The sequence below is a fragment of the Halteromyces radiatus genome (assembly GCF_025201355.1).
Source record: "Halteromyces radiatus strain CBS 162.75 chromosome Unknown BX664scaffold_2, whole genome shotgun sequence".
NCBI lineage: Eukaryota > Fungi > Mucoromycota > Mucoromycetes > Mucorales > Cunninghamellaceae > Halteromyces > Halteromyces radiatus.
Window position 1 is genome coordinate 1224794 of NW_026251688.1, and position 23786 is coordinate 1248579.

General features: G+C 31.7%; 11 protein-coding genes across 11 annotated transcripts; 2 read left to right on the forward strand and 9 right to left on the reverse strand.

The window, feature by feature from the left end:
* Nucleotides 1-221: 221 nt before the first annotated feature.
* Nucleotides 222-1659, reverse strand: BX664DRAFT_324410 (uncharacterized protein; the record flags this gene model as incomplete). Its single annotated transcript, XM_051543841.1, has 2 exons — nt 1409-1659; nt 222-1324 (listed from the first exon to the last, which is right to left on the reverse strand). Coding segments are annotated over exons 1-2 (995 nt in total), but the record flags the coding sequence as incomplete, so codon positions are not given.
* A 171-nt stretch (nt 1660-1830) lies between these two features.
* Nucleotides 1831-4135, forward strand: BX664DRAFT_324414 (WD40-repeat-containing domain protein). Its single transcript, XM_051543842.1, has 9 exons — nt 1831-1999; nt 2097-2292; nt 2372-2512; nt 2576-2795; nt 2863-2927; nt 3016-3173; nt 3228-3331; nt 3393-3551; nt 3638-4135. The coding sequence occupies exons 1-9, from the start codon at nt 1981-1983 to the stop codon at nt 4004-4006; spliced, it is 1431 nt and encodes a 476-aa protein (XP_051402850.1). The 5' UTR covers nt 1831-1980; the 3' UTR covers nt 4007-4135.
* A 749-nt stretch (nt 4136-4884) lies between these two features.
* On the reverse strand, nt 4885-5462 carry BX664DRAFT_324417 (uncharacterized protein). Its single transcript, XM_051543843.1, has one exon. It carries the CDS (start codon nt 5437-5439, stop codon nt 4951-4953), a length of 489 nt encoding a protein of 162 aa, XP_051402851.1. The 5' UTR covers nt 5440-5462; the 3' UTR covers nt 4885-4950.
* Nucleotides 5463-7358: 1896 nt separating this feature from the next.
* BX664DRAFT_324424 (PQ loop repeat-domain-containing protein) lies at nt 7359-8923 on the reverse strand. Its single transcript, XM_051543844.1, has 6 exons — nt 8757-8923; nt 8529-8655; nt 7952-8381; nt 7781-7881; nt 7573-7665; nt 7359-7476 (listed from the first exon to the last, which is right to left on the reverse strand). Exons 1-6 carry the CDS (start codon nt 8843-8845, stop codon nt 7435-7437), a joined length of 882 nt encoding a protein of 293 aa, XP_051402852.1. The 5' UTR covers nt 8846-8923; the 3' UTR covers nt 7359-7434.
* A 5-nt stretch (nt 8924-8928) lies between these two features.
* Nucleotides 8929-9779, reverse strand: BX664DRAFT_324426 (protein-tyrosine phosphatase-like protein). Its single transcript, XM_051543845.1, has 3 exons — nt 9346-9779; nt 9234-9278; nt 8929-9172 (listed from the first exon to the last, which is right to left on the reverse strand). Exons 1-3 carry the CDS (start codon nt 9670-9672, stop codon nt 9044-9046), a joined length of 501 nt encoding a protein of 166 aa, XP_051402853.1. The 5' UTR covers nt 9673-9779; the 3' UTR covers nt 8929-9043.
* BX664DRAFT_324428 (anaphase-promoting complex, subunit 10-domain-containing protein) lies at nt 9758-11241 on the reverse strand. Its single transcript, XM_051543846.1, has 6 exons — nt 10610-11241; nt 10479-10548; nt 10304-10396; nt 10182-10249; nt 10017-10118; nt 9758-9955 (listed from the first exon to the last, which is right to left on the reverse strand). The coding sequence occupies exons 1-6, from the start codon at nt 11203-11205 to the stop codon at nt 9880-9882; spliced, it is 1005 nt and encodes a 334-aa protein (XP_051402854.1). The 5' UTR covers nt 11206-11241; the 3' UTR covers nt 9758-9879.
* An 861-nt stretch (nt 11242-12102) lies between these two features.
* Nucleotides 12103-12931, forward strand: BX664DRAFT_324430 (uncharacterized protein). The gene is made up of 4 exons (XM_051543847.1): nt 12103-12191; nt 12315-12476; nt 12540-12650; nt 12717-12931. Exons 1-4 carry the CDS (start codon nt 12189-12191, stop codon nt 12723-12725), a joined length of 285 nt encoding a protein of 94 aa, XP_051402855.1. The 5' UTR covers nt 12103-12188; the 3' UTR covers nt 12726-12931.
* A 322-nt stretch (nt 12932-13253) lies between these two features.
* On the reverse strand, nt 13254-17258 carry BX664DRAFT_259299 (Fusaric acid resistance protein-like-domain-containing protein; the record flags this gene model as incomplete). Its single annotated transcript, XM_051540581.1, has 7 exons — nt 13254-14327; nt 14398-14630; nt 14704-15225; nt 15325-15875; nt 15943-16120; nt 16296-16828; nt 17047-17258. 7 exons carry the CDS (start codon nt 17256-17258, stop codon nt 13254-13256), a joined length of 3303 nt encoding a protein of 1100 aa, XP_051402856.1.
* A 514-nt stretch (nt 17259-17772) lies between these two features.
* Nucleotides 17773-18805, reverse strand: BX664DRAFT_324442 (uncharacterized protein). Its single transcript, XM_051543848.1, has 3 exons — nt 18389-18805; nt 18281-18314; nt 17773-18221 (listed from the first exon to the last, which is right to left on the reverse strand). Exons 1-3 carry the CDS (start codon nt 18759-18761, stop codon nt 17918-17920), a joined length of 711 nt encoding a protein of 236 aa, XP_051402857.1. The 5' UTR covers nt 18762-18805; the 3' UTR covers nt 17773-17917.
* Nucleotides 18806-18834: 29 nt separating this feature from the next.
* On the reverse strand, nt 18835-20721 carry BX664DRAFT_324444 (saccharopine dehydrogenase). Its single transcript, XM_051543849.1, has 8 exons — nt 20616-20721; nt 20485-20552; nt 20333-20419; nt 20160-20247; nt 19889-20084; nt 19481-19831; nt 19182-19423; nt 18835-19109 (listed from the first exon to the last, which is right to left on the reverse strand). Exons 1-8 carry the CDS (start codon nt 20641-20643, stop codon nt 18913-18915), a joined length of 1257 nt encoding a protein of 418 aa, XP_051402858.1. The 5' UTR covers nt 20644-20721; the 3' UTR covers nt 18835-18912.
* A 404-nt stretch (nt 20722-21125) lies between these two features.
* BX664DRAFT_363951 (NLI interacting factor) lies at nt 21126-22830 on the reverse strand (the record flags this gene model as incomplete). The annotated part of the gene is made up of 5 exons (XM_051548398.1): nt 21126-21359; nt 21431-21529; nt 21590-21739; nt 21804-21908; nt 22801-22830. 5 exons carry the CDS (start codon nt 22828-22830, stop codon nt 21126-21128), a joined length of 618 nt encoding a protein of 205 aa, XP_051402859.1.
* Nucleotides 22831-23786: the final 956 nt, after the last annotated feature.

The following is a 23786-nucleotide window of genomic DNA, read 5'->3' on the forward strand; positions in this document are numbered from 1 at the left end:
ATGAATCCACGTTGTTTTGGTTTGACTCTTTTCTTTTTCAACATCCCCCAAACGTTCATTTTGAACCAATCATTTAATGTCATACCTTACATTTATTTCAAACTCCTTGACGTGTCTTATTCGACCAACCATCCAAAAAAAGAAAGTATCTATTCAGCCACTCTCAATGCCAAGACCTATAGAAATATGTCAATGAAGATCATTCTAAACTTTATTCATAATAAAATGAGGTATAGCTATCAATTTTATTATTATTATAAATATTAAACAGGGAATATATAATAAAACTGTTTGGTAATAATATAATCAAATGAGGAGAATAATCGAACATAAAAAAAGAAGAAGAATATAAAAGAAATTAATCCATATATTTTTTCCTTGAATCTTGCTAATATCATGTCATCATCATTGTTAAAATAATCATTATAGTCGAAAAATAATAATGTGACGACATGATGAAAGAGTCAATCAGAAGGCCATTCTTTCTTGAGAACTTCCAAACCAGGAACAATTATGTTTTCCGCAGGTGGCGTGGGTAGATATCCATTCATAAAAGTAGTAGGATGAAGTCCACTGGTTGTTTTCCAATCATCATGAGGAAGCGCCTTTTCCAAATCCACCGACTTTTGTCCTCGTTTCATGATACTCGTGATATTTGATGAATAAGTATGTTGTTTCATCTTCTTCTGGTTGTAACAAGATACATTTTCTTGATCCAAGAGTCGTTTCATACCGGTGATGGATAAATCTGATGGGTTATATGACGGGTCAACCTTAGAGACAACAGGGGATGGACAATGAAATGGACGAAGGGCAATGGATTTGCTAGGAAGACGATCAGGATTTTTCTTGCCACAGTGTTTTTGTACGAGTAATGTCCATTGTTCATAAGATTCCTTGGAGATATATAATTGATAATCCATCAATTGCAAAAACAAACGTTCAGAACGCGTGATTTGTTCCACTGGAAGACCTGTCAATGCTGCCCAGGATGTATTGCGATATGTACGATCATTTTGATATTTGTGAGCCAATATAACAGCTGATAGAAACATACGTCGTCCACAGGCATAATAAGGTCGATCACTTGGCATAGCAGTTGTCAATACGGTGGCCAATTTTGGTTTAAGACGAAAAAGATAAAAGATGGCAATCAATAATGTCGAATGGCGAGTACGTGATGCTTTGAGAAAGTGTTTGATAAAATGTTTTGTATCAGCTACTCTTCCAGTACGTTTAGTTGTATCGTTACAATTCGTCGTTGCATTGTCAGAAGAATGTTGTTGAGTTGGCCATATCGATTCAATAACATTCACAGTCAATTCTAAATTATAAAATAAAAAAAGAAAAGAAAAGAAAAAATAAGGGGGTGAGTGTTGATTCTTCCTTTGTTTCAAGTTTGACATACCGACAAGAGATCGTATATAATCAATATAACAACTAGATTCATGCGTATAATGGTAAGGAACACCTTCCAAAAGTTGTTGATGAGTTGGTGTATTTGGTGTAGTAGCTGTGGTATTAATAGTATTAGCGGATAGGAGCATGATGAATGAAAAGTAAAATAGTAAATGAAAGAAAGAAAAGGAAAAGAAAAGAAAAAAATAACGAATGATTTTCTTTCTTTATATATGAAGAGAGAAAAAAGAAGAAAAAAAAAAAAGGAAAAAAAAAAAAGAAAAAAAAGAAACAAAAAGATATATATATATATATAATGAATATGACATTTTTAATGACCCACCGCAGTGCGTAGTAATTTGATTGGTCAACCGTTTCAACAGTGAGCTGCGCGCATGAACAAATTATTTTTCTTGGTAAAATTTCTAGAAAAAGAATAAAAAGACGGAACTTAAAATTATCCGGAGAAGGGATGATTGTTTACACTCTTTTCTTCTTTCTTTTCTTTTTCCAAAAACTATTATTCCACCGACTCCTTAGTTTCTTTATCCGATAAGTGACAACAAAAAAAAAAAGTGACTTATGAATTTAGAACTATTAGGTAAATATGAAAGAAAGAAAGAAAGAAAGAAAAAAACAAAAAAAGAAACAAAGAAAAAAAAAAAGGAAAAAGTTTCTAAACCATTGATATTATATAGATCCTTGGGAACAAGAATACCCAAATAGTATTGAAGAAACATTAGAGGATGGATATGTATTAAATTGTCGTTTCAATCGTCGTGGTACATTACTTGCAGCGGGATGTCAAGATGGACGTTGCGTAATATGGGATTTTGATACTAAAGGTGTGGCTCGGAACTTGACGGGTCACGTAAAACCTGTCTCTAGTATTAGGTAAGAAAAAAAAAAAATAGAAAAAAAAATATATGCATAATGATTTATAATTTCTACTATCTATTTTTATCATTCATAGTTGGTCAAGAAATGGACGATATTTACTTTCTGCTTCTAAAGATTGGACTTGTATCTTTTGGGATTTAGTGACAGGCACGAAATATTCAAAAATACGATTTGATACTCCTGTAATGATGGCTCAAATGCATCCCAAAAAAAAGTAAGAAAAAGACAATAAATAATAATCTTTTGATTATTATTCAAACTAACTTTTTTTTTGTAGTTATCAATTTGTTGCTGCTTTACTTCAAGAACAACCAATACTTGTAGAATTAAAAGATGGCAAAATAATCAAGAAATCTTTACCAACAGAAACCAATGATGATGAAAAAAGTAAATCCAGTTCTTATGTATGTGCTTTATCATGGAATAAAACTGGAACGCGAATATATGCTGGAACATCAAAAGGATATTTGAATATTATTGATCCATTAACAATGAAGGTAACAAGAATAATAATAATAAAAAAAAAGAAAGGAATGAATATTGATTTGATTGTTTTATTGATAGATTACCTACGCTACTAGAATTACATCGACTTCTATTAAAGGTATTCAATGGAGTAATAATGGAAGGTAATAATTAAATAAAAAGAAAACAGAAAGATATAACAAAGAAAGAGAAATGAATTTATATTTTCTTTTTTTTTGATTTTATTTGTAGAGATATTATCATCAATGCCAATGATCGTGTATTACGTTTATATCGATTGGAAGAACATGATGGTATTCCAGTATTACAAAATAAATTTCAAGATCTTGTGAATCGTGTACAATGGAATCAAGCTTGTTTTAGTTCAGATGGTGAATATGTCATTGGTGGTAAGTAAACAAAATAAATTATTAAGGTACATAAGATAAACTTATCATATTTAGGATCTGGTCATAAAGCTGAACACAATATTTATATATGGGATAAGAAAATGGGTAATTTAGTCAAGATTTTGGAAGGACCTAATGAACCATTAGATGATTTAACCGTAAGAATGATTATCATGATAAATATAGATTTAATTAATATATTATTATTATTATTATTAGTGGCATCCTGATCGACCCATTATAGGTTCTGTTAGCAGTTATGGAAATATATATTTATGGACAACTAAACATGAAGAAAATTGGAGTGCATTTGCTCCTGATTTCACAGAATTAGAAGAAAATTTGGAATATGAAGAAAAAGAAGATGAATTTGATGTGGTAAGAATAATATATATATATATATATATATATATATATATATATATATATATATTTGTTATTGAATATCGTTCATTTTGTTTTAGGCTCCAGAAGAAGAAACAACCAAACGAAAACAAGATGATGAAGATATTCTAGTGGATGTGACAAGTTGTGATCAAATTCAAGCATTTTTAGATTCAGATGATGATTTGGAAGATGGTGATCAAGTTGTTTATTTACCCAGTTTATCATTTGCTGATGATGAACAAAATGATCAAGACGATATTAATGAAGATCAACAAACAATTGTAAAAACTGACATATCAACAACAACAACAACGGTGAAAAGGAAATCAACAAAAAAGGGACAAAAAAGAACAGAACCAGATCAACAAAGAACGAATAAAAAAGTGAAAAAGGAACCAACTGTTTCTTCAACATCTTCTACTTCCTCTTTATTGGCAGATTTCTGATTCTAGGGATAGATTAGAAATAGCTTTTTTTTGTTATTGTACATATTTATTTTATTTTTTACTTTTTTACTTTTACATAATTATATATATATATCATCCAATTGAAAATAAAGAAATCATTGAAATGTACTATTTGTTTGTTATTATTCATCATGCAGGTCCATCATAGAGATAAGATTGAAACACAATGATCCCATTGTTTAGATGTTTCAAAACTAAACCTTTTCTTTTGAATGAATGATACGTTCAAGGGATAGGTGTACAAGAAATGATAATATAGAAACTATGTCAATAAAGACAATCTTAAATCATTGAATGATTTTTTTTTTCTTTGTGATAATAAAAATACTTTTTTTTTTATGGATTTTGTAATAAAAAGCAATAATCCATAATGAATGCCAAGACTACCCAAAAAAAAAAATTATCGTGTTGACATTGGATTATTTTTGTTTTCTTTCATTATTGTTTATTGTAAGGATTTAAATACAAAGAAAGGCAAGTAGCCAAGAAACATGAGGAGGATCATTATGCATTGCTTTTTTTTTTTTTGGGGGGGACATGTGTTTGAAGGACATTCATTTGATGATAATTTGATGGATCATTATTGTTGTTTTCATATAATCATAATAACAAAAAAACGCCACAAATAACACCTCCTATCCATCACGCACATTCATTACAAGTCATCAGGGAGAGAAATCTAGGTCTATCGTATACTAAGTAAATCTTTATTTGTATATTTGTAATCAAACAATGTAAAAAGACTAAGATAAAACAAAGGAATGTATAAAATAGAAATGAGGAAGAATAAAATAAAACAATCAATAATCATTCAATAAGGAAAGTAAGTTTTTTTTTTTTTTTTTAAAAAAAAAAAAAAAAGAAATAAAATAGAATATAGATATAATAAACAAAGGAAGGTCATAAAAGTAAATAGTATCAAATCAATGTCCATGAAGCATAAATTGAGGGTTATGTAGATGATGGGATGGATGATGGTCAATAGCTGAAGTCATAGTAGAAGGTCCAGTAAGGGGTAAAGATAAGGGATCTAACGGTAGCCGATGTTCACCACGTGGTAAGTTATTATTGTTATTATTATTGTTCATCATGTTTCCAGCAGCATGCACTCGAATATGGCGCCTCATATTGGATTGTACACTAAACCGACGTCCACAATTAAAGTAAGGACATACATGTGGCTTTTCACCAGTATGAGAATAGATATGAATTCGTAATGATGATGGTCGAGAGAAGGTTTTATTGCAATGTGGACAATGGTACCGATGACGTTGTTGATGTGATACAGGAAGATGCGCTGATGATATTGAGATTGAGGATGAAACGGGAGTATGTGCATGATAATGTTGTTGTTGTTGTTGTTGTTGGGTTGATATTTTCGACATTGGCATATATGAAGGATGGCCAGGCATAAAAGTAGAAGAGGAAGTAGGTGATAATGAAGCTAATGAAGATGATGATGAAGATGATGCTGATGATGTTGATGATTGGTCACTATGAGGAGATATAGATCCTGCTGATGATGATGTTGGATTGTATGTAGTTGGAAGATACCCTGATGTCGTATGAGCTCTTGTTCTGCCTCTATGCAATACGCCATCATTGATTTGTGATTGTGAAAATGATGATGATGACGTTGATGCTGAATTCGTTGATTGAGGTGGTAAATGATAAGGAACACCAGGTTGCACTTGTGTCAAAAAAGAAGGTCGAGCTGAAGAAGAGGCAGAATAAGTACGTCGATGTCGTGGATTTCCATAATGACGATGATGATGTTGGGATCGAGGAGAAGGTGAATAATAATGTTGAGGATAATATTGAAGTTCAGTTGATGCTTCTGTAAAACGGTCTAATGTCTGCCCATTAGATTGATGTTGCTGATCATATTGATGATGGTTTTGATTCTGGTGATGGTGATAACGGTGATGATGTGCATAATTATTGGTTGGTGAACGTGCTAATGAGGAAGGCGTATGGATCATATCATTTGTAGGACACTGGCACATTGCAACAGATTTTGTGACAGGTGACAATAGTGGTGGTGATAAACACTCGTGCCAAGAATCAAACGTAAAAGCAGTGTTGATGCTGTTGATTTGTTTCATCGTTAAAGGAGCTTGTCGATAGTTTAGTTGTTCTGTTGAATGGCTGCATGTTGATGATTTTGGCACGGGTTCTGTCAAAAAAAAAAAAAAAGTCGCCTGCCATTAGCTAAATATTCTTTTTTTTTTTTTCTTTTGAACTTACCCTGATCTTCTTTGTGATCTCTTGATATATCAAAAAGCATTTGTCGAATAGGAGGTAAAGATACTTTTGAAGTAGTCATTGTACAAAATAAAGAAGAAAAATAAAAAAAATAAAAATAAAAAAGAAAGTGAAAAGGAAGAGAAAGAAAAAGGAAAAGAAAAAGTTAAAAAGAAAAAAATCAGATCCATCAAAATTATAACAGGATTTTCAGCTCCGCATCGAGAGATCCCCTTTTTTTTTGGATGTTGATATACCGATTGCATTGAAAATCAAAAGAATCAAGTGATTTTAGAAAAAAAAAAAAAGAGAGGGAGAAAGAGGAGATAAAACAACCTAGTGGCGTGTGTGTGTTGTTGTTGTTGTTGTTGGACTGGGTGTTGATTCTCTCCCCTTTACCCCTTATTTTCCTAAAGAGAATTTAAAAAGGAATCATGCCAAGTCTATACTAATAGTGCAGAAGATGTTTTTCCTTTCATTATCTTCTTTGATTTTTATTTTAAATATAAGTAAAGAGAACATACACATATACGAATGAAAAAGAAAGTGCACGGACAAGAAGAAAGAAAACATGATGGTATTACCTGGAACCAAAAAAAAAAAAAAAAAAAAAAAAAAAAAAAAAAAACGCCTCCATCATTCATCTCTCCTCATGAACGTCATAGAGAGTTTTTTTGTTCATATATAAAAATAAAAGCTACCATTCCTAATTTTCTTTTTATTTATTTCCAATCTTGATGGTACTAACGATTTGTTATTGTTGTTGTTGTTGTTGTTTACTGCGTGACGATGGATCTTCCTCTTCTAACCTGTTTCTGTATCACCAAACCAGCAATAAACCGTGAATGCACAATTATGACGACTCTCACGTGTCTCATGGTTACCTCCTTCCTTACATTGACAAAAAAAAAAAAGTCTGTCATTTCCATAATCATCTTTTCTTTCTCCTTGTCCCTTTTATGATTCGAAGATCATCATATAATCATCATTTATGCTGCAATTATTATCATTCTTTGTCTATTATTCATCATCATAAAGCCAATCAAATCAATTATGATATAATAGTAAAAAAAAAAAAAAAAAAAAAAAAAGTCATCACAAAACCCTCCCTTGTATTTATTAAATAGACCAAAAAAATATAAAACTAATAAATCAAAGATATATCATTTTCGATGTTGTTTGTAAGTATAAAATTGGAAGAAGATCTACAAGACAGAGAAACGAGAATGAGCGATTTTTTTTTTAGTCAACAGATCATCACCCGTTAATCTTGATATATTGTGTAATTGAGATCGACTTACAGTAAAATCAAAAAATAAAGTACCACCACTTCCAAGTAACCAAGGATAGTTGATAAGCAAATATGTTCGGTCAGTGGATTTTAAAAAGATAGACTAAAAGCAATAAAGTAAAAAAAAAAAAAAAAAAATGCATGTGTTAAGTAACAGGTTTGACCTTCTAACCTCACCATATCATCTTTATTTTATTTTTTTTTTTATTCATCCTTACCGCAGAATAAGTCAAGTTGCCAACCACACTAAATACAAACATCGTCAAGCTGAGTCCTTCCACACTTTCGTTTCTAAAGTTCTGCATGATTTGCGGTATACCTTAAAAAAAAAAAAGGGTGTTTCATCAACTTGCATATTCCATTTTTGGTTTTTTCCTCTAATGACTTACGACTACTACAATAAAGAATCGCCGAAGCCCAACCTAATGATTGAGAAAGAAGATGCCATTGACTAAGATCCACCTTGTCTTTTGCACCAGGCCACCAGAAGAATAAAACTGATCCTAATAAAAGAGTCAACCATAATAAGACACTAAGAATGAAGAAGCATCTAACAATCCAGCGGGTATGTTCCGATTGTTTCTGACTCAATACGGTGTGAGAGCTGGAATCACTACTTGATGGCCTCAATAAAGGTGCATTTTCATCATTATCAGGGGTACTTGCTGTTGCCATGGTATCATAAATAGTTTCGTCATTGTTAGAAGTATTAAATAAAATATCCTTGAATGTCCGTGTAGATGAATATGCATAACGATAATATATAACTTGACCCATTAATAAACAATCAGCAAAAAGATAGTAAACAGCTAAAAGAAGCTATGATTTGATAGAAAAAAAAAATTGATAACAAAAAAAAAAAAAAGTTTAAGGTTAGATTTCTTCCATGCGTGTGATCTATTCCAAGTGAGAGATAATCCCACCCTTTATCAGTAAATCAATGATAATATTAATATTTGGCCTTACCACTGTTAACATCAAGTGTTCCAATAAAGCACCGATCAAGTTAAAGATATCGCCAAATATCCATAATAATAGAAAACTGATCGATACGCCATCGGTATTTTTACGAGTATAATTTTCATATAATTGACTGTTTTTGGTATAAAAGAAAAAGTTATAAACAAAAAAAAAAGATATGTCAGTGTAAGATCTCGTTTTTTTTTTTTATGTACATCATCTATCTAGACTTACGGTGTAAAGACTACAATCCAACAAGCGATACTTGCATAACCAAACAGTTCAGCCCACTGTTCATGGTCAGGCATAGTTAATGAATCCATCGATGAAGGAGAAAATAAATAATAAAAAAGAACGTTTAAAAACAGAAAAAAATAATAAAAGAAAAAAAAGAATGGAAAACAAATTGAGTTTCAACTGAGTTTTTTTTAATTGAAAACAGAAAAAAAAAAATGGGAATACAAGATATCAAGCAAGAAAGGAGAAAATATACCATGAGGGAAGAGAATAGGGAGAGGGATCTATACTGCTAGTTTGAACCATTGTCTCCATTTGTTGCGTTTGGTAATAGGTCGATATCCATCAATGAATCGTACTTGAGTTTTATTAAGAGCACCTCGACGTCGTTGCCGTACATAACTGATTGCATCCTATAATAATGCATAAAATAATGAGTTCATATCACGAAAAAAAAAAAAAAAAAAGAAATACCAAAGGATCCATTCCACTTTCAATAAGTGATAAAGTCACAAGTACCTAAAATAATATTCCTTTTGGTTAATATATCTTTTTATTATTTATTTATTTTCTATTATCATTTTACCGGTGCTCGACCTATTCCACTAACACAATGTACCGCCATAGTGTGACCTTCTAATCGAGCTTGTTCGGCTAAATTCAACCAGTGTTCAATATTTTCTTGACTTGGCACAGTTCCATCGTCAAACTTGATATCATCAATGACTCGGATCCCAGCTAGTCGTTCCAGTTTCACAGCATCATAGTCCAAAGGACGATTACATATTCGTACTAGTAGCTTTACGTTCTCTTTCTTTAAAGGTTCAATATAACTTGCTAATGTTTGTTCAGTCGGCGCATCCAACAGGAGAAAACGTTGTTTAGATAAAGGTGATTCAACAACCGTTATCATTTATTCACTGAATAATATAAAAATACTATGAGCAGTAAAATATATAGATATATATATATATAGTAAAAAGAAAAAAAGAAAAAAGAAGAACAAAAAAAAAAAAAAAAGGGAATAAAAGGAGTAAAAAGAAAAAATTTACATAAGACTTGCATGGAAAAAATATTGGACCGTTAACGCCAGCATGATTGGATCGCAAATAAAACAGCGTCATCGTAAACCCTTGTGATTTGCAGGATGGATCTTCAATTCTCCATCTGTTTCATCGGTTTCTTGCAAATAAGGTCTAAAAAAATAATAAATCATCAATATTGGTATTAAAAAAAAATAATAATTGATCAACTTACAGTGGGACTGAATATACTTTGATTTGTCTGATATGAGTATCTCTTCCATTCAAATGAGTACTAAGAATAGCAATTTGTAATTGGAATACACGTACTGGTTCACTAAAAAAAAAAAATAAAGTTAATGATCATCAATATCATTATAGTAATTATTATTTTTTTTACTCCATAATAGATGATAGATCGGCATTTTTCCATCCCACCATTTCTTCGCATTCTAATTCAACAATTTCCTATAAATATCATCATTAGACACCATTCTTTTCCATTTATTGTTTTTTTCTTACATGCAAATCACGATAAGTTGTACCACCACGTATGGAGATTTGATGTGGTGAATAACTTTCATCTTGGAAAAAGTCAACAAAAATAGATACTTGCTGCAAAAAAAAAAGGATATCAATTTTCAGTGTTATTATATCTTTTTCTTCTTTTTTTTTTTTTTTTTTTTTTTTTTTTTACCTTGATAAATGTAGCTTGATGAAAATATAAATCAACAGTATGAGGTGTCCTTGGATTTGAACTATCTGATCTATATAAAATAATGATAAAAGGGATAAGTTAATGTTTTACTAAATTATATTCCTACTTACTGCCAATATGTCAAAGGATTATTATCACGAATCTTTTCCACACCCCAATCCGGTCGAAAAGTAGAGACTGCCCAAATAGCCTCGTGTTCAGCGATTTCACGTCCACCTTGAAGTTTTTGTTCATTGTCAGGATGAGTATCGTGATAGATTCGAATAGCCGTGTTTTCTCGTTCACTGTCATCCAAAATTCCTGTATCTTCGTCATCATCACCAGTATGATTATTATTATTATTGCTGTTGTTATTATTGTTGTCATTGTTGATTCTGTCTTGATCCATAGCGTCGTCATCGTCGTCAGCTGCTTCGGTCATATCATCGTCTAATAACTGTCGTTGCATCATTGGGTCTGAATCAAGATATCCTACTATCATGTCAGTTTCTCCTTCACTAACAGAAGAGGAAGAATGTAATTGATTCATATTAGAATGCCGATCTTCGTGTCCAAAATCAGTATAATGAGTTGTCGTTGTCACTGTTGCTGTTGTTGATGTATTCGCTAATAATACAGTATCATCAAACTGACTACTTGTCATGGAAACATTATCTGGAATATCATTGGACATGTATAGGTCAAGATCGTTTTGTTGATCTGACATTGATATGAGAAAAGAAAAAGACGAAAAAAAAAAAAAAAAGAGGTACAACGTGTAAGAAAAAAAAAAAAAAGAAAAAGGTTTTTTTTTGAGTCTTAGTTCTTTTACATTCGACCTCCGAACTCACCTTTCAAGCAAAGTGCTCAATATTGGTGAAATGCAAAAACTGTCAACCAATAGAATTACCTTTTTGTAGATTAGAGACAATTCAAGCATGTCTTTAGAAATAGCACCATCCGTCCATAATACAACATAAAACTACTGTTTTATCTTTTTTTTTTTTAAAAAAAAAAAAAGGAAAATAACAACCCTGTCACAATTTAAACCTGTTATAAAGCATAATACTAATTATCTCTCATATGAATGAGTACTTATTAGTTTTAGATTTACTTGATGATGTTCTGTAATAAAGAAAAAAAAAAAACCAAATAATTCTGGGTGATGCGATCATTAGCACAGTGGCACAATTTTTTTTTTTTTTGTTCGGTTACTTGGGATTTCAACTGATTAAGAAGAAGCATGGATGCATGTGATGAGTGATTAACATGAAAGTCTCTCCTTCCAAGCTTCTTTGAATCTTTCTGGACTTCATCCTACTGATTTGAACAAGCGTACTATAATCTAATCAAGGCATTTTTATCTTGACTTCATGATTTTACTAAAAAAAAAAAAAAATATCATACAATTTCTTTTCATCATCTACCGTATATACATTCTTTTTTTTTGTTTTTAATGAAATCATCTATAAGAGAAATCCCATTTTTTCTCGTTTGATGTAAAAAAGAAATCAAGGACTTTTTCTATTTATTTATTTATAAAACTGTTCAAAAGCCCACTCTTACTACCAAAAAAGGGATCCCAGGCGGAGGATCAAATGTCCCCTTTTCTCATCTGTCTCTCTCTTGTTCTTGCTGTTCTTTTTTTCCGTTACAATACTCTTTTTTTTATTGTTGTCTAATACCATTACTTAGTAAGCACATCATAAAATGGTAAACATACTCTTTCCATTCGAAAGAAAAAAAGAAAAATGAAAAATAACATCGTAGTTGTAACATCTAGGGAAAGATACAATCTACAATGAAAAAACCTCACTTTTTTTTTTTTTGGATTAGGGAAATTGTTGCAGTACAAGAACCAAAGATAAAGGACATCGATTAGGCTCAGCCAGTGAATTGGGAGAAGGACAAACATTATCACCAGGTCAAGTGGTAGGCAATAGTGGTAGTGGTGGTAATGCCGCCATGTTAGCCGCTGCTGAACAACGTCGTTTGAAGGTATGAAACTTCCAAGTTTTTGTATGAATGACTCATGTTCTCTCTTTTGTTTTGAAACTCTAGGCTGAATCTCGGGGAGTCCAAAATGGTGGTGGTGCTCTGAACAAGAAACTGAATGAGGAACGTGGCAAGAAACCAGTTCCCGAACAACGATCTAATGAACCTGACTTAGTTGTAATGATATAACACAAACCGTGGCATCTTACACTGACCTTTTTTTTTTTTATATATCTTTTTTAGTGGGATTGAACAACCAATGCTGTGTGCATATTTTGATACCAACTTCTCTATTTTTACTCTCCCTCTTTTCAAATTTCTCATTTTTATTCATTAGTATAATTTTTTTTTTCTAGGTTACTTCTATTCCCCCGGTTTTGTCTGATATATAAGAAATTATTTATTATCATGAATTGAATAAAAAAAAAAAAAAAGAAAATGTAAAGCCCATTGTTTAATAAAAGAATTCATTTCAAAAAAAAAAGTATGGCTAATAATATATGATAATGATGATGATGATGATGCTGTCTTTTGGAATGTATGTGTGTTTGTGTTATGGATGACAATGCTACTACTACTAATGATGATGGTGATGAGTGGTGATAGATAATCCATTTTTTCGTGGTAAGCCTTGCTCCAAAGATGATCCATCTTCAAACAAGCAATTCCATTGTTCTTCAGGTACCAGCGTGCCAAATAAAAGGGACATATTTTCACCAAGCTACTTGCCCCAAAATCAAATATAAATATTAAAAAAAAAAAAAAAAGGTTAGGGAATAATTATACATATTTAAATGGATTCATTACCTTGTCCAGTTCACGAATGATATCTTCCATCATAATGACATAAGCAAAATAAATCATATATGCTTGATCTTTCTCCTTTTGATTGTTTCCAATAGTCATCATAGAGTCAAAGGAAGATGTATCTCTACGTAATCGTTGAATCAAGACTTGCCAAGCCATACGTGCGGGAGGAAGATAAGGTGGTAGAGGTGTTTTGAGTCGAAGTGCTGATGCAAGTAAATAAAAGTACAACAAGACATTGCCCACCATTTCACGATTTTCACCACTGGCTGGATTGACAAACGTGCGCTGAACATCTACCATCCATACTTCTTTCAATTTGACTGTTCGAATCGACATGAATTTGTCCACAATATTTTGACATGACGATAGAATATCACGATACGTTGCCACAGGAAACGCTCCTTTCAATCGAGGTTCGTTAGGAGTTTGAACCAAAAGTGCTTGTAAATCAATCAACGTACGTTGCAGTCCAAGTTCTAATTCCATAAATCCATAAGCAAGTCTGGATTTTTCAAATGACTCATCGCCTTTGTGATCATTATTATCTACTACATTGGTATGCTGATATGCCAACGATGATGATGATGATGATGATGAATAGAGAGATACCAGTTTTTGATAAAGCCAAGATAGACGTAATAAGAAATCAGATAATCCTTTGCGTAATTCCACCCGTGCTTCATAAGGCCACACATACGCAGTAGCAATTAAACCAACTATGACACCGACCAGAATAGCCACACATCGTTGAATAGCCAATAACCATACTTCTACATTGTTTGTTTCTCGATCGTTGTACTTGTTAAGCATCACTAGATTGTAGGCCAATAACGTAAATTGTCCAAACTTGCCATGTTTGTGATGAAGAATCAACCAAAAATTTGGAATCGAGAAAAGCCATGTCAGAATCGCAAGTGCATACATATTAGCTGGAAATATCATATAAAAAAACATTGCAGAGAAGCACCCAAGCATTGTTGAAAAAATACGATAGACTGCTACCAGATTTGTTCCACCGACAGTTGGAGTCATCACTACCATGAGCTTTTTTTTATTAAAAAAAAAAAAAACGATTAGATAAAATCAATATTTTTTTTTTAAAAATCAAATTTACCGTGATCAAAGCCCATTCCATACGCCATTGACGAAATATATTAGAAGTAGATGATACAAATGCAGGAGTGGCCAATAAAATAGCAGCTATAGTAGACTTGATAGCATATCGTATCTTTTGAAGTTTAAAGAGAGAAAAGAGAACCCAAATCCGAATAAAGAATCTTCTCCAACGAGTAGTAGGAAGTGGTGTATGAAGAGTGTTGACCCTATTTCTTTCATTAGGAATAAAACCTTGGAAGGAGGATTTTTTGTTCAGTCTATTATTGTCTGTTGAAGGTGATTCTAATAAAAAGAAATAAGTTACATGGGTTAACCTTTTTTTTTTTTTTTTTTTTGATCTTACTTTTCAGTGAAGAAAACCATCTCGAACAACATTGCCACCAAGAGGAATTATAATTACGGGCATAACAGAGTCGATCCACAGCATCCACCAATGTAATAAGTTCTTGAGCAAATTCAATCATGTTGAAGACGAAAAAATAAACCAAAAAGATATCTTCTTCAGGACTTGCTAAAAGTTGGACATCGTGATGTATATTTGTTTTCCCTGTTCTTTGTTGATGATGATGTTGTTGTTGTAGTCGTTGAATAGCATGTCGTTGAGAAATTTCAAACAAATCGATGGCTTTGATAAGATTGGCTTTAAGGACGTAAAATTCAGGAGTCATATTTTTCATGCGAGAGGTATATGAAGATTGGGTGGAGAATCGAAACTGTAAATGGAAGATAGTTCGTTTGCAAGTATAGGCCAGAGATTTCAATGGTTGTCGAATAGTTTGAATATAATTGATAAGTGATCCTTCCGTTGTTTTTTCATTCTTGGTTGCTTGATCCATATTTGTTGCTTGATCATTCATCAATGGTGATCCAGTTTCCGACTGTAATAGCTCTGTAGTGAATTCCGCGTTATCAGTGGTGACTGGACTTCCAGGGTGGCTACTGATAAAGGATTCCTTATCAAAATTGAATGGTGCTGTCATATACGAGGCTGCAAGAGCTGATTTTTGTCGTTTCATTTCTGTTTCCAATTGTCGTCGCCTATATCCTGGTCTAATACTCCATGTATCACTTGTCATCATAGGCGAAAGAATTTTATCAGTGGCTGTGTCATCCGAGATAGGTTCGTTTCCAGTAGATCGAAGGGTAGATCCTTGTTGGTCTTTACTATTGATGTAATCAAATTGGATACCACAACTGCTACGTAGTCCACCTACATGTTGAGAGAGTCTTTGCATGCTTTTGACAATTTGATCATATTCATCGGTACATCCACGAATTTGTCTGTTCCATAACCGTTCCAATTTTGCTTCCTTAAGTGATTTTTGTAATGAGGTAAAACTAGCACGGTGAGATTCAATAGCAGTTTGCAATATACGATTGGCCTTGAACTCAGGAAGATCGTCGTCCAATAAGAATGTTTTTGTCAACAATTTCAAAAGTACTTTATAGGAATTGAGTGTTGTTTCTAGATCGTTTCTATTTTCATAATTATATAAATGTCAGTGAAACGTCATTATCCATGTATATATATATTGCAACTTACTGAAGTTTTTTCGTAGCCGATGTTGGCCAAAATACAATACAGGAAGTGATAGTGACCAAAGTGCCCGTCGCTACAGCAGAGGTGATTTGTTGGATTCGTGTCGTATCAAAATCCCCACGATTTGCCGAACCTTCCCTGACTACAACAATAAAGATAATGATAAAGCATAGACTTGAAGCTAAAAATAAACAAACAAATAATACAAATAAATAAACAGATCGATAAACAAAAAAAAAAAAGTTGTTTTTTTCTCACATCAAAATGATCAAATAAGTTTTTTTTTTTTTTTTTTTTTTTTTTTTTTTTTTTTTTTTTTTTTTTTTTTTTTTTTTTTTTTTTTTTTTTTTTTTTACCAGTTGCAACAGGAGGTTTGTTCCAATGTGCTTTCAAGAAAGAGACAATAAAAGTAGCACCAGCCAACCAAAACAAGAGAGATAATAGATGAGCAACAAGCATAAGTTTTTCATCGATAAAATAATCCGTCGTAACCATTGATCCAAGACACACAGAGAGAGCAAATAGAGTATAACCCCAACCATAAGCAGTGGCTTCTACCATTCCACCCAGAGTTTTTGCAGGATTAAAAAAGACTGTCGCAGTAGCCACTAGATGACTTGATACACGATTGTTTCCAATAAATTCATTCAGTGTAGGAACAAAAGTAAATAGAGATCCAACAAAATAGGCAAAGCTACATTTGAGCACAGCATGTTGTTGTGGCGTCAGTGTCATCCATTTCCCCAAATGATTCAAAAAAGATGATACTCTGGTTTTCCAAAAAAATGTTTCATCATTGTAAATTCCGTTATATTTCTTGTTATATCGTTGTTGTTGAAGAGTTAAAGAAGGATTATCATTATCAGATGCAAATATATCATCAGAATCACTGTCGTAAAGTTCATCATCATTTTGATGATCTTCTAATATTGATTGTTGAATAGGTTGTTGTATAGTTTGATAGTTGGTCTTGTGACGTTGTCCATTGAGTAATGGTTGTTTACTATCATTATCTCCCACAAAAAAAAAAAAAATAGGGTTTGGTTAAATAATTTGCATGTTTCAAAACATATATTAGCCATTGTTTATTTTTTTTTCCTATAATACCTTTCAGCCATACCAACTCGAGAAGGTTGTACATCATCCATATCTAAATGCGGATGATATGATTGATAATGATGCTTGCCATGTTGTTCAGGAGGAGGATCACCGAAATCATGATATCTTGAATCAAAAGTAGTTGATAAAGAAACTGTCCTTCGTTGTAAAGTACCATCATCTAATACCACTTCAATTTCACTATAACCAGAAGGTGACATTGGGCGCATTTCTGAAGGTTGTCGATTATTTATTGTACCACCAAAGGAATAGTTGGCATCACTATAATAGGAAGACAATGGAGAATGGGAGATCAAAGAACGTTGTTGAGAATTAATGGGTAGTGGGATAGGTGCCGCATTTCGAGGACGTCGTGCCAAATCTTGAGAGTTATTCATAAGATCACACTATTTCTTGAGAAAAAAAAAAAAGAAAAAGAAGAAAAAAAAAAAAAGAAAAAAAAAATGAATAAAATGCAAATAGGTAAAAACATAGAAAAAGGAAAAAGAGGAACAAACCTTACATGACGCCAATCCACCATTAGAAAATAGATCTGTAAACCTGTAGCATTCAACCGCCGCCTAAACCGTAAACAACAGAGGAGCAATCAGATTATTGTTTCAAAAGAGGAAAGAAAAAGAGTCAATCGTCATCATCCTTATTATCCTTATAATCAATTATTATTATTATTATTATTATTATTAATTATTGTCTTACCTCAATACCAAGTAGAATAACAAACTAACAGTAATATGGAGCTAGTTTTTTTTTTTTTTTTTGTCATCGGGTTACCGGAATCAGAAGGCCGAAAGTAGAATATAAGGAATCATCACGTTTTTTTATTTCTAATAAACATGCATAAAAAAATAAATAAAATAAACTATGAATCTATTGGTAGAAGCTTCCTAAGTGTCACACTAATCCTTGTTCCACGAACTATTATTTCTTCACCTACCAAATCGATATCCCTTTCAGCAATACCATGTTCCCAGAGATATCTAGACGGACCACTCAACATCAATACATCACCAGGTCGTAATATGATGTCTATGGACCTTTCATCGAGTTCTTGTTCCTGTTGTTGCAAATATCCTTGATGTATGGCTTGTTGTGGATTAGTAGTAGGTTTCATCGTCATACAACAACTTGAAAGAAGAGATAGAATAACAATTCCATCATCAAATCTAAAAAAAAAAACAAGTCAATACAAGTTTCATCAAAAGAAAAACACGAAAAACTTTACTTGGCCAAATCCACATGACTGATAATCCCTTCTCCTATTTGTATTTAAAAACTATTCACATTAGAAAATAGTTCGCTAATTTTTTTTTCTTTTTTTTTTGTTATTTACCTTTGTTATAAAAATTGTAAATAGCTTGGTCAAACAGTGGTACACGATGGGATAAATGGGATGGTAAAAGATGGTGGTCATAAATCCAAGTGGCAAGATTTTCAAGTTCAGGTCCAAGTTGTCCAAATCGCATGGCTTGGTTACCTTGTCCAAAAATGTTGTGATCAGTGATTGCTTGAATGAGTGCTATTTGTTGTGTATGATCAAGAGCATTGCGCCATAAACGTAATCCTGGGATCTGTTCAATTGTTTCCACTTGAATATCTACAAATTCCTTTGATCTTGTTAATGTTGTTGCTGTTGTTGTTGTGTCCATATCGTAGTCTTCATCATCAGAGCCAAACAATGTTTGCCAATCCTGCTGGCAATCCATAATATGGTATCAAGACACACACAAAAAAAAAAAAAAAAAAAAAAAAAAAAAAAAACAGAGAGAGACCAAAAAAAAAAAAAAAAAAAAAAAGAAAAGATACAAAAAAAAAAAGTATAAAGGATTTATTTGATATGCCGACAAAGCTAAATAATTAAGTAGGAATATCGTTCACTTCAAACACCATACCTCCATTTGTAGTCAATCGGTCGATCAATACTTTTCCTAGACCAGTAGCTGGAGTAAGAACACCTCCTTGTTTTCCAGGTAAAGAATCCAAACTATAAACAATACTTAACGCAGATTCGGCCACCATACGACAAGTGTCTCCATAACCAGGATCAGAGAAACCTTTTTTTTTTTTTTTTTTTAAATATAAACAAGTTAATTTCCATCTTTCTTTTTTCTTTTCTATATATTTACCTTTCACCACACCTCGGACGCGAACTGGAGGATCATAAGGTTCAGTTTCACCTGTACCAATCAATTCGAATTGAAAATGTCCTTTGGCTCTTTCTTCACGATTTGGACCAGTACCACCTGCAGGAAGGATGTTTTGTGCAAAACGACGGAATGGAGCAAATTTGAGTAAAATAGTGGCAATAGGCATCATTGTTAATAGGACAGATGTCAGTAGGAATGCTGGAAGGAAAGGAAGTGTCATACTATATAAGAAAAAAAAATATTAGTAAAATCATAACATCCAACTCTTTTTTTAATACCTTTCACGATATTTGAATAATTTTCCATAAGATTGACCAGGACGATCAGTATAAAGAGACCATGATCTACGTACAATTTTTTCATTGATGACTGACATGATGAAGAAAGCTTGCCATTTTCCACCAAAATCATAATCTTTATACATCCAAGGAATATAAGGTTTATCTTGTCCTTTGTGAGGAGATAAAAGATAAGGATCCAAGTTTTCAGTAGATGATAAAGATTTATCACTAAGAGATTCAATCAATGTTTGAATAGTTCCACCAGAAGGACGACCTTTGACTTTAACCAATGATGTTTTAACTTCAGCAGTATGTAATTGATGTTGACGAGCAAGATAATCTACAACCCTATATATATATATATATGAGTGACATAATTATTATCTCCTTTTATAATTGACTTACATAAAAGTACCAAGATCACTTGGAACAGAATCAAATCCACATGCAGGTATGATAAGTATATTTTCTTGTTGAGCTTTTTCATGATACTTTTCAATCACAGATTTTATCCAATTGTATTCACCAGTAATATCAACATAATGTGTTTTTTGTCGTAAACAAGCTTCTACCAAAGGAGTACCATACTTGATAAATGGCCCTATCAACAAAAAAAAAAAAGAATTTATAATCAGAACCTATTTCTTCATATAATAATGATAATAAAATGTATTACCCACAGTACTAAGGACTACTTTAGTTTGAGCAAGAAAAGCATCCAAAGATTCAGGATTAGATGCATCAGCAATAATAAGATCAATATCCTAATAACAGAAATAATAATAAAAAAAAAAGTTAATATATATATATATATATATTTTATTCTTAACAGTTAAAACATGTATATACCTTGATAGATTCATCCAACTTTATCAGGTTTTGTTTTGTTTTTTCCAACTTGGCCAAACTACGACCAGCTATAGCCCATTTCAAATCCTAATAAATAAATAAATAAAGTTGATATATATAATTATATTATTATTAATATTAATATTACTTGCCTTGTATTTTTGTTCAATGATATATTCACAAGTCAATTCACCAGTGAATCCAGTGGCTCCATAAACAACTTTTTTTTTTTAAAATAAAGGTTAAACGATAAATAGTAGAGATAAAAAAGTATTGTTCTTACCGAGATCATATTTTCGAGATGTCATCATATAATATTAATAAAGAAATAAAAGAAAGATATAAAATAAAACAAAAAAGTGGTGTAATTTTTTTTATTTCAAACAGAGAATATGAAAAAAAAGCAAAGACGCGTTTATACCCATGAATGGTAAAAAACCTATCCAATACACCGAGTTTGAATCACAGCTAGCATTCATGTGAAAGAACCCAAAAGGGAAAAAAAACTTTATTTTTCGTTTTTCAAATAGTGCAGTGAAAACGATATAAGAAATAACGAGAGACCAAAATGAATATAAAAGAAAAAAAAAAAAAGGGGGAGACAAAATAATAAAAATATTAAAGGAGAAGGAATGACAAGCAAATATAAAAAAACAACAAAGAGATCAAAATAGAATAATAGTAATAATAATAATAATAAGGTAAAATGGAATATATAAAAAAAAAGAGAGTGAGAGAAGGAGTGAAAAAAAATAAAAAATAAAAATAAGGAGAGGTATCGAGTAAAAGAAGTTCATTTCATAGCCACATTGGAAGAGGGTTCAATAGCACTATCTAAAACAAGGGTAACATCATCAACAAATGCTAAATCATATAAAAATTCTACAAGATCAGTCAATTCGGTATCATGAGGATCATTAAACCAAGTTGATACAGGTACAGCATTGGATGTATGGAAAAGATAACTTGTTGGAGAATTGTCCAAAATCAAGGTAGTAGCCAAATCACGACCAAGTTGTGAAAGATCCTAATTTAATATATAAATAATATGTTTAAAAAAACAATCCATCTTTTTTTATTCTTTTATATGTTTTTTACCTTGACATAACTGCCTTTATGATTAAAACAAGATTCCCTGAATAAGCGATGTTTCACCACCCGATGCTTATCCAATATATCTAATACAGGATCCGCATACTACATATATATATATATATATATTAATCCAACATTCGTTTTAAATAAATATAGAATTACCTTTGATAAACTTGCTGTAAAGACAACAATTTCATACTTTTCACCCATTTTTCGCATAAATTCGTCCACACCAGGTCGTTTAAGAACATATACATTGTGTACTTGTTGATCTATTTCTACAGGTACAACAAAATCAGGATTGGGAATAATCTAAAATAAAAAAAAAAGAAATTGTTAAAAAAAATCATAAATTATTCTTTTTTTTTCTAATTACCTTGAATGAACTATGAACTAAAGTTTCATCGAGATCCAATACCAAACATTTCCTTCCAGTTTGATCAGAAGATATTGGTGGTAATAACCATGAAACTGGTCCAGTCTAACATCCATCATGAGAAATAAATAAATAAATAAATAAAAAAAAAGAATTAAACGAAATTACACCTTGTTTTTCCATTCATCATTACCTCGGTCATTTCTATGGGATATAGTTGGCCAGACTGTGTATCAGTCACAGGCGTTGGTAGTAATGGATTTGTCGTTGTAGAAGTATTGTTTATTTTATCCTGTGGAATAGTAATGGTTGTAGATGGAATGTTGTTGGTGTCAATACGATCGTTATTGTTGTTCAATGTAGATGTTCTTCTTTGTTGAGATTGTGATAGTTGATCGTGTTGAGATCCAGTTTGTTTCGGATGATACCATCGACTAAACCAATGTTTCTTTTTTCGTTTTGATCTAACCGTATCCTGTTGTTGTTGTTGTTGTGTCGTTTTCGAAGTTGTTGTTGATGGTGAACTTGATTTAGAGATATTAGGATCCATCCAAGCTGACGTATCACTAGCACAGCAAAATAATAAAGACAAGAATCCATGTTTCGCACCATAAGCTGGGTGACGAGAAGTAGGGTTGACCATATCGTGAGATGACCTACTTGTATTCACTTTTTGCTTTTGTGGGTCAGGATATTCTTGTTGATCTATGTATATATTATAAAAAAAAAAAAAGAAAGGATTATGAGTTTGGAATATATCAAATAATAAGAGAGAAAGAAAAATATATATATATATATATATAAAAAGAAGAAAAAAAAAAGATTCATCTAAATAAAGTCAATGAGTCTAGTTTTCCTATCTTCTTTAACCCTGTCCCTCTCTTTCTTATTCTATCCTTAAGTACTACTCCCTAATAAGAAAAGGGATTAACTTACTTGAGACAGTAAGACCTTGAGGAGCTACTTGAGAATGGTTGATAGTAGTGGCATTATTCACTGGTGGTGATGGTTGTATAGCTTGAGACATAAAATCAATGCAATAGATCAACTAATACTTATCAATATGTAGCTATATGTATATATATGTATATCAAAAGTACAAAAGATAATATATAAAATAAAAAAAAAAAAAAGAGGGAGAGAAAGAGAGAAAGAGAGAGAGAGATAAACTGGGGAGAGAGAGAGAACAAAAAAAAAAAAAAAAAAAAAAAGGTGGGAAGTGGTTTTTTTTTTTTTTTTAAGGAAAGCCAGCTCGAACCTAACTTTCTTTTTTTCTTTTGCTTGTAAAATAGAGTGTAGTACAAGAACAAATGCTGAATATGGCACGTGCAATGTGGCCCTTTTACATTTTTAACTAAATCAATCGTATAAGCCTGTATGACAATTATCATTTATTCCATATGCAACAATCAATAACTTAATTCTAAATAATTTGCTTCATTAAAATCAAAAGAATCATCCAATCTTGTCAATTGAAGAAAAAAAAAATTAGTTTGTTATATTTGTTATACACTATTTTCGCTGTTAAGATGTCATTTAAAAAATAAGTCATACCACCAATATTGAAATAGAATGTTTGTGAGGTTGGAGAAAATGATGACAGAATGAAAGTATAATAAAATGTTGTACCAGAATTAATAGAATTGTCGCAACCAAATGAAGTATAAAAGAAGAGTTAATACACTTTATTCAATAATAAATGACGGAATTCAAAGAATAAGATGGCGCAAAAATAGGAAATAAAATATCGTAAGGATAGAAAATAAATGACAGAAGAAGAAAAATATAATTGTCGCATAATCAAATAGAGAATATAAGAAAATAGATATCATGAAAAAAAAGAGTAATCAAAAAAAAAAAAAAAAAAAAAAAAGGAAATCCACCAATTGAGTTCACCAAGTTAACATATATAAAAAAAATAAAAAATGAGTAATACTTATCCAGATAAAAATATTTCACTAGCTTACCATTTAAGTGTAACGA

Excerpts from the sequence above, each read along its gene's own strand:
- BX664DRAFT_324414 (XM_051543842.1), top strand. Across the intron at positions 2,513-2,575 it reads CAAATGCATCCCAAAAAAAA|TTATCAATTTGTTGCTGCTT; the intron begins GTAAGAAAAAGA and ends TTTTTTTTGTAG. Across the intron at positions 3,332-3,392 it reads AACCATTAGATGATTTAACC|TGGCATCCTGATCGACCCAT; the intron begins GTAAGAATGATT and ends TATTATTATTAG.
- BX664DRAFT_324417 (XM_051543843.1), bottom strand. The coding sequence starts at position 5,439 with ATGCCTGGCCATCCTTCATATATGCCAATGTCGAAAATATCAACCCAA.
- BX664DRAFT_324424 (XM_051543844.1), bottom strand. The coding sequence starts at position 8,845 with ATGGATTCATTAACTATGCCTGACCATGAACAGTGGGCTGAACTGTTT. Across the intron at positions 7,882-7,951 it reads GATTCTTTATTGTAGTAGTC|GTATACCGCAAATCATGCAG; the intron begins GTAAGTCATTAG and ends TTTTTTTTTAAG. Across the intron at positions 7,666-7,780 it reads GCAACTTGACTTATTCTGCG|TCTATCTTTTTAAAATCCAC; the intron begins GTAAGGATGAAT and ends TATTGCTTTTAG.
- BX664DRAFT_324426 (XM_051543845.1), bottom strand. The coding sequence starts at position 9,672 with ATGATAACGGTTGTTGAATCACCTTTATCTAAACAACGTTTTCTCCTG. Across the intron at positions 9,279-9,345 it reads GTGGAATAGGTCGAGCACCG|GTACTTGTGACTTTATCACT; the intron begins GTAAAATGATAA and ends ATATTATTTTAG. Across the intron at positions 9,173-9,233 it reads AAAGTGGAATGGATCCTTTG|GATGCAATCAGTTATGTACG; the intron begins GTATTTCTTTTT and ends GCATTATTATAG.
- BX664DRAFT_324428 (XM_051543846.1), bottom strand. The coding sequence starts at position 11,205 with ATGTCAGATCAACAAAACGATCTTGACCTATACATGTCCAATGATATT. Across the intron at positions 10,119-10,181 it reads GATCTATCATCTATTATGGA|TGAACCAGTACGTGTATTCC; the intron begins GTAAAAAAAATA and ends TTTTTTTTTTAG. Across the intron at positions 9,956-10,016 it reads AAAGTATATTCAGTCCCACT|ACCTTATTTGCAAGAAACCG; the intron begins GTAAGTTGATCA and ends TTATTTTTTTAG.
- BX664DRAFT_324430 (XM_051543847.1), top strand. Across the intron at positions 12,477-12,539 it reads CTGAACAACGTCGTTTGAAG|GCTGAATCTCGGGGAGTCCA; the intron begins GTATGAAACTTC and ends TTGAAACTCTAG.
- BX664DRAFT_324442 (XM_051543848.1), bottom strand. The coding sequence starts at position 18,761 with ATGGATTGCCAGCAGGATTGGCAAACATTGTTTGGCTCTGATGATGAA. Across the intron at positions 18,315-18,388 it reads TTACAATTTTTATAACAAAG|GAGAAGGGATTATCAGTCAT; the intron begins GTAAATAACAAA and ends AAATACAAATAG. Across the intron at positions 18,222-18,280 it reads AGTCATGTGGATTTGGCCAA|ATTTGATGATGGAATTGTTA; the intron begins GTAAAGTTTTTC and ends TTTTTTTTTTAG.
- BX664DRAFT_324444 (XM_051543849.1), bottom strand. The coding sequence starts at position 20,643 with ATGATGACATCTCGAAAATATGATCTCG. Across the intron at positions 20,553-20,615 it reads ATCTCGAAAATATGATCTCG|TTGTTTATGGAGCCACTGGA; the intron begins GTAAGAACAATA and ends AAAAAAAAAAAG. Across the intron at positions 20,248-20,332 it reads AGTTGGATGAATCTATCAAG|GATATTGATCTTATTATTGC; the intron begins GTATATACATGT and ends TTCTGTTATTAG.